At 35.0% G+C, this 7,311-nt stretch overlaps 1 protein-coding gene across 3 annotated transcripts; it reads left to right on the forward strand.

The window, feature by feature from the left end:
• Window positions 1-786: 786 nt before the first annotated feature.
• Window positions 787-7,020, forward strand: LOC106779780 (protein MALE DISCOVERER 2). 3 transcript variants are annotated; one of them, XM_014667972.2, is made up of 14 exons: window positions 787-1,111; window positions 1,321-1,731; window positions 1,845-1,977; window positions 2,179-2,250; window positions 2,910-3,053; window positions 3,129-3,260; window positions 3,853-3,963; window positions 4,063-4,124; window positions 4,216-4,650; window positions 5,402-5,592; window positions 5,709-5,841; window positions 5,922-6,079; window positions 6,159-6,347; window positions 6,430-7,020. In XM_014667972.2, exons 2-14 carry the CDS (start codon window positions 1,632-1,634, stop codon window positions 6,688-6,690), a joined length of 2,121 nt encoding a protein of 706 aa, XP_014523458.1. In that variant the 5' UTR covers window positions 787-1,111; window positions 1,321-1,631; the 3' UTR covers window positions 6,691-7,020. The 3 variants fall into 3 exon arrangements, with proteins under 3 accessions (XP_014523458.1, XP_014523459.1, XP_014523460.1); XM_014667973.2 differs by having other exon boundaries at window positions 3,865-3,963; XM_014667974.2 differs by lacking the exon at window positions 3,853-3,963.
• The last annotated feature ends 291 nt before the right edge of the window (window positions 7,021-7,311 follow it).

Here is a 7,311-nt window from a genome sequence, read left to right on the forward strand (position 1 = left end):
TTTGATATATAATTTTTGTTGAAATGATTTATTATTTGCTATTATTATTTTTATTTTTACGAACATGTCTCAAAATATGTACCTAAGTATACTATTATTGTTTATTTTAAGAAGGTATGAAAATAGTCTATGTCTATTTTAAGTTTTTCCTCACCATCTAAAACAAAACTGTTAAATTAGTATAAACTTAAGTTTTATAAATAAATATACGATCAAATAAAAAAAATAATTTGTAAAAACATGTTAGCAATTTACACGGTTAACTAAAGTATATTTTCGTATTTATTATTTTATATACATAGCACATTAAGTATTTTTCTTATTGAGAATATTTTTCTTATTGAAGTTTGGACACAGCCTCAAATGCAACCAATAGCAAGACATTTATGATTCAGAAATGTTGGTTAGAGGTCAATTTTGCATAGTCAGACACCAATATTATGTTTTTGTTGATTCGTCTCTGCTACAGATCGTGACCAGCAATTCCTGAACCATTTTAATTTAAAACAATATTTGGATCCTAATATGTTTTGATTGTGTTCATAATAATATCTATTTTTTAATAATTGAAGAATAGATTGCACATATTAAGAAGACAATCTATTCCAAGAAAATTTTGAAAATATGGTAAAAAAGTAAACGTTGATAACAGAAAATGGAAAACAGATACATTTATCATTAATAGTGAACCAGCAGAAGCAAAAAGCGCGTGCGAGAAATTCGGAAGAGGTGGCCAATGGGGCCTACAGCGAATTTTAGGAAAAAGGAAAAATATGAGAGGGGGGAATTGTGTGTGTGGGTGGTGGGGGGTGATGAGAGAGAAACTGAGACAAGAAACAAAACAACCTTAACATTCTAAGAGGATGAAGGTGGTCGGAGAGAGGGTCATCTGAGACTCCTCTCTAAGGGAGCAATTGAGAGAAACATTCGATATTACATATATCAAATCGTTGAATCTTTTGCTTCCTTTATTGGATTCCCTGTCTCAGTTTACCCCCCCACCTATCACCACCAACTTGCATTGGATTTCATCATCAACCATTCTTGATCGTTCTCTTACATCATCAAAAAAAGGGCATCTTTTCCTACAACCTTTTCTCCCATCTGCATGGTAATTCAATGCCCTTTTAACCTTTTTTTTTTCTTAGCATTGGTGAGATGGCACACACCCACAAAGTTTGCTTGCTGATGGGGTTATTCCTTGTTTCTTCTTTCTTATGGTTTTGATTGTCTGTCAACGTTGTCGTTTTTCATTGATTCTTTTATTGTTGGAATAAAAACTTCTTTTTTATTTGTTTCCTTGGATATAATTTCTTACAGCCCCAGCCCACATTGGTGTGAAATCATTTGGGAGGAAGATCGTGAGCCGGGTATGCCGTTGTTGAGCAAAAGGTTGTGAGGAAAAGATTGAATAAAAAATGAGAGACCCTCAACTGGTCTTTGGACCCAAGAGCTTTTGATTGTAATATACAAGTTTTGTCTAGTTAGTGAAATTTCCTCAGCTTCATCCACATAGGTGGAAGGGTTTCTATGTACAGAAAAAACCTTCCTATTTTGTACATATGATATGTACTGCTCATAACGACATATAGCTCTTGTCTCTACCAAAGCGACATTGCCTTCATATATCAATGGAAAGCATATGGGGCCCATATGGATTGTGGCTCAGAATTTATGTTGGATTGATTTTTCTATGGGGAACTCAACATTGTTTGTCTCTAAACGATGAAGGTGATTTCCATGGATTGTCCTTTTAGTTTCCCTAATTTGCAGAGAATCGTTTAATGCATTCCTTGTATCTTGGTGTTTGATTTTTGTTGTTGCATTTGGAATGGATATTACAGGATTATCCTTGTTGGAATTTCGGGGAGGAATAACTTCTGATCCTTTTCATGCTCTTTCAAATTGGAACCCAAATGATTGTAACCCTTGCCAGTGGTATGGTGTTCGTTGTGTAGGTGGTAGAGTGAGAATGCTGTAAGTTCCTTTTGATTTCCTCTTTCTAATCTTCCATTGAGAATATATTATTTTTACTTTTTGTTTTTTTTGCCAAGGCAAACTATAATACATATAATGATGTAACTGTTCTTGACGCCTAAAGAAAACAACCATTTTGATTGACGTGAGTGCAGAATTTTTATGCTTATATGCTTTTGCACGTTCCAATGTTTCTTGTAGGGTCCTACCTGAACTATCTTTGAAAGGCACATTGACTCCTGAGCTTGGGAAACTTAGTCATCTAAAATCCCTGTAAGGGTTCTTCCCATGTTACCATTATGTCAAAAGTAAAACACGTTATGCTGGAAAATTGAACTTTGTCTTATAATAATGTAATGTAATCTAAGAGCTCAATATTTGTCATATGGAGGTCATTCTTAAATTTCAGGATATGCTTGAAGAATGAAATGGTGATACTTGTATTGTATGTTGTTATTTGTCTGGAATGCATCCAATAATTCAAGAGACTGGTAGCAATAAATGTTCTGTCTCTCTATGTATGATTTTTATCACTCTTTTATTTTCTTCTCCTATCTTCTATGCAATGTTAGTTTTGTAAGCTAGCCTGCAATATAGCAGTTCGCTTCCCATAAAAAAACTCTGAAAGTGACTATATTCTCTAGTATTTTCAGTTAATTTCCTCTCAGCTGCATTATAAGGCCATGTTAGTATCCATCATGATTCTTTGCCTTTGTTGGACAGATTATGAGGAGCCCTTCTGTACGGTTATTTTAGCTCTTGTTGTGTTGTAACTTAATTTTATGTTGTTTTTAAATGTGTGTCTTAATAAAAGACTAAATTATGGGCCATTTCTCCAAAATTTTAAAAATCCAACAGTTCTTTTACTTAATATTGTTATTTATATTCAAATATATTTCTAATTCAGAGAAGCCGTTGTTTCTTTGAAATAGTATATTATACAAGAACAGTTTTTCTGGTACTATTCCCGAAGAACTTGGTGATCTAGACAAGCTGGAGTTATTGGATTTAAGGGGGAATAACATGACTGGATGTGTCCCAGCAGAAATTGGCCATTTGTTGTTGTCAGAACAATTGTAAGTTAACTCTATTTTTTTTTTCTATTTGGTTACATTTGTGGGTTACCTACTACGAATTTCATTTTTCCCTAGGTTCATTTGTGACAAGAAATGTGAAAGCAGTGATTCTCAAGGGATTGGAAAGCTCAGATTGCCTTGTAGTATCAATCTTTCAACTCGTTTGACAACTTCATCAGTTGGAAAGAACCGAAAGGTTGCACCCAGGTAAAGGAGAGTGACAATGTATATTCTTTCTTGAATGGAGGTCTATGTTGGTAAAGACAAACTGAAATGTGTTTGTTTTTTCAGTTTTTTCAGTTTTCAGGTTGTTTTTGGTTACACGTTGATAGCAGGAGTCACACTCTCTTTAATTATGATTGGCTCTTATGAAATTACATGTGCTGCAAAGATTAAAATTCATCTAACTAACAATAAAAGCAACCTGTTTATCATTTGTCATTTGATATCTTAATGGTTGGTGAAAAGCAAACTGTCAATCATTTTGTTGTCTATTGGAAATTCTTGGTGTACTTTAGCATATAAACTCGAGAGACTTGCAGAATTGCATGTGTTCAGTGTTTTTATTTTATTTGATTTTCTTAAATTTGATCACCATAGTTATCGTGTTGTTATATGAGTAACTGAAATTTTAATGTTGTATGCCTCTGTTTTATGCTGGTAAGACTAGATTTTGCAGTATCAAGCTTTGACAGTACCATCCTATGGGATTGTATTCCTAATTTGCTTCATCCTTTATGGTTAACAAGAAGGGATGAGTTTCTTATTTTTTTTACCTTTCGATGCATGATCTGAAAAGTATATGGCACAGAAATTATAAGCAATGGAATGAGGCAGATTCATCTTTTATTCCACTTAAAGGAGCACTAAAAAAATACGCCAATGCTGTCCTTGCTGTTGCACTTCCACTGTGTGTAGATAACTTTCTACCATCTCAATCTGAAGATTTACTTATATTTTGTTCTTGCATCATGTTTACCTTACTAAAATAGTCTGCTGTTATTTGAAGGCTCAAGCTAGTAAAGGCCACCCCTCATGCCAATGCAGAGAAATGGTGTGGCATTCTGACTGGTGAGTGGAGAACCTTGATTGATTTATGGCCTGTGAGAAACTGATATCTATGCTTTTAACTGACTTTCAAGAAATACCTTCTGTCATGTAGGCTCTGATGATTCAGAGATTGACCAGAATTTAGAAAATGTAGTCAATTCAGCACGACGGAAGTTGCTTGATCAGTCCAGTAACCTTGCAGCTGCACCTTTCAGTGGTGGGCCTACTATACAGATCAGTTATATTCCAATTACCCAGAGCAGTGGAGCTTTTCCAGCCTTCCCAGAAGCCAATAAGCAACAGAATCAGTCACCTGCACAATTGCCTTCAACTTCTAATCTTACACCTACGAATCAAACAAATCAACCAAATTCGGCTAATGTTGCTTCTGGAAAATTATGGGAGTTTATTACTATAATAGCAGGTGTAGCTGTCTTGGTCATTATTGTTTTGATCATGCTTTGCATTTGGCGAAAACGAGCAGCAAAAGTAATAAAGCCATGGAAAACAGGAATAAGTGGACAGCTGCAGAAAGCATTTATAACAGGTATTATTTTTAGTAAATATGAGGCTGTGTTTGTAAGCCCAATTTATCTTGGTTTCAATTCATTCTTTAAACCTGTTCAAGGGAAGCTAGGGCATGCTTAATTTTTTTAGCACAACTTAGAACAGCATTATTATTAGTGTTCAGCAAAGAATTTCAGATTCCTTAAAGAACTTGACGGTAATAAATTATTGATTTGAAAATAAAGTTTTAACTTGGCTAATGGCAGCTTGCCAAATTTTAAACGCCTCATACTTCCCTCATATATGTTCTGTTCTTTAGTATGTAATGATGCGATTGATTATTTTCATTTCTTTATAGAAGTTACAATAGGTCCATAACCATTTTTTATTAAATGTTTGGAGACTCTTCTGTTCAACTTGTTCAAGCATCATCTTTCTAATTTGAATAGAAACAATTTTATGAAATCTTTTGTTAGTTTATGGTCAGCCAATTGCTAGAAAATGGAGTCTATCTTTTTGTTATGCAATATATATGCCATATGAAGTGTCAAACGGAATCGGTTGTGTCTAATCTCTTCCATATGTTATTAGCTCAATTCAAAATTCCTGCTAAGTGCTATCTGGGCTTAGATTTATTACCAGGGTTAGGGAATCTGGAAGAGGTTATAGACAACAAAATGGTAAAAAGTTCCCAATGTGCTCCATAGATAAAAAAAAAAAAAAAAAAAAAAAAAAAATAGAAGTTCATGTTAATATATGTTGACTGTGTTTTGTACTTGTATGTAATGTAGGGGTCCCCAAGTTGAATCAGGCAGAGCTGGAGACAGCCTGTGAAGATTTCAGCAATATTATTAATACTTTTGATGAATGCACCATATATAAGGGAACATTATCCAGTGGAGTCGAGATTGCTGTTGATTCAACTATTGTTACTTCGGCCCGTGATTGGTCAAAGACAATGGAGACGGCCTATCGCAAAAAGGTTTTCTCTTTCCCTTGTCAATGGAGAGGAAAAAGTTGAATTGGGTGTCCCAACTCAATTGAGTGACTTTCAATTCTTAATTACCTTTTGCTAATTTTGTCCCTTGCATTCTTCAGATTGCCACATTATCCCGTGTTAACCATAAGAACTTTACCAATCTTATTGGGTACTGTGATGAAGAAGAACCATTCACCAGGATGATGGTATTTGAGTATGCTCCGAATGGAAGCTTATTTGAGCATCTGCATGGTAACACAGCGGATCTGATTGAAGGCTTAGGTTCTGTTTACAAAAAAAATGCTAAGTTTTGTGTATTTGTTTCTTTTCAGTTAAGGAAGTTGAACCTCTTGACTGGAGCGCAAGAATGAGGGTTATTATGGGCACAGCATACTGTCTTCAGTATATGCACCATGATCTGAATCCACCAGTAGCTCATTCCAACCTCAATTCCGTTGCTATATTGTTGACGGATGACTTTGCTGCTAAGGTATATGCACATTTCTATTCCTTCTTTCCTTTTAATGTGTTAGGTATCAATTAACATATCTCCATTTTATTGCTATCAGATATCAGAAATAGCTTTTGGCAAGAATGTATCATCACAAGCCAACACACCTGGACATGAGTCACATAAATGTGACTTGCCACCCCATGCTGATCCTGAAACCGATGTCTACAACTTTGGAGTGTTGTTGCTTGAAATCATTTCCGGAAAACTACCATACTCTGAAGAACATGGTCACATTACTGACTGGGTAAGTTTGAAATTTGTGCTTCCTAGTACTTTCAAGTGCAACATCATTGCTCCTGTATGTCACTCAAAAATAAACCTTTCAGGCTGCTGAGCACTTGAATAATAAGGAAAGCGTCAGCAATCTGATTGATCCCTCGTTGGAGTCCTTCAAAGGAGAAGAACTTGATGTCATCTGTGAGGTGATCAAAGAATGTCTTCAATCTGATGCAAGGCTAAGACCATCGATGAAAGACATAGCTCCCAGATTGAGGGAAGTGCTTCATGTATCACCTGAACAAGCTGTCCCGAGACTCTCTCCCCTCTGGTGGGCTGAACTGGAGATCTTATCATTGGAGACCAGTTAAAGTTCTACCTCACTCTCATCTCTGTGCTGCATGCCAAGTCTCTATGGCCAACCTTTAACATGCTGCTACCAGAGTAAACCTTTTGGATAATGCTATGTGGTATTTGCTGCTCAAATTCTTTAATTCTATTTGTTCTTTTATAAGTTCTTATGATTAATACCATAGCAATTCTTGTCCCAATGGAAGAAGAGTGTTGTCATTTTAAGGTGGGTTGTTGTAAATTTTACTTTTGTTGATGAAGATTGGGATGTAAAAAGTGTTGGCAACATTAATATAAGTTCCAATGAACATGCAAGTTCTATACAAATATACAATTATCAATCAAACTTGTTACCGTTCCTTCATTTAGAAAGTCTACCAATTGCAAACACACACCTATCTACACATTCTCCATGTAAGTATGGTATAATCTTCTTAACTCTTGCTCGCTCATGTATATTATTAAGAAGATAGACTTCCAAAGAAATTTCTTTCGTTTTGGGAATAATTCTTGCATGATTTGAATTCATGAAACTTTGACCACAATTTTCAAAAGTACATGATTAGTAATAAGACGAACACTTTTAGTACTTATCCCTAGTTACCTATATACCATTTACATATAAATATTTCCTACTTTTA

The sequence above is a fragment of the Vigna radiata genome, unplaced genomic scaffold (assembly GCF_000741045.1).
Source record: "Vigna radiata var. radiata cultivar VC1973A unplaced genomic scaffold, Vradiata_ver6 scaffold_161, whole genome shotgun sequence".
NCBI lineage: Eukaryota > Viridiplantae > Streptophyta > Magnoliopsida > Fabales > Fabaceae > Vigna > Vigna radiata.

Excerpts from the sequence above, each read along its gene's own strand:
- LOC106779780 (XM_014667972.2), top strand. The coding sequence starts at position 1,632 with ATGGAAAGCATATGGGGCCCATATGGATTGTGGCTCAGAATTTATGTT. Across the intron at positions 3,054-3,128 it reads TTGTTGTTGTCAGAACAATT|GTTCATTTGTGACAAGAAAT; the intron begins GTAAGTTAACTC and ends ATTTTTCCCTAG. Across the intron at positions 5,593-5,708 it reads AGACGGCCTATCGCAAAAAG|ATTGCCACATTATCCCGTGT; the intron begins GTTTTCTCTTTC and ends TGCATTCTTCAG.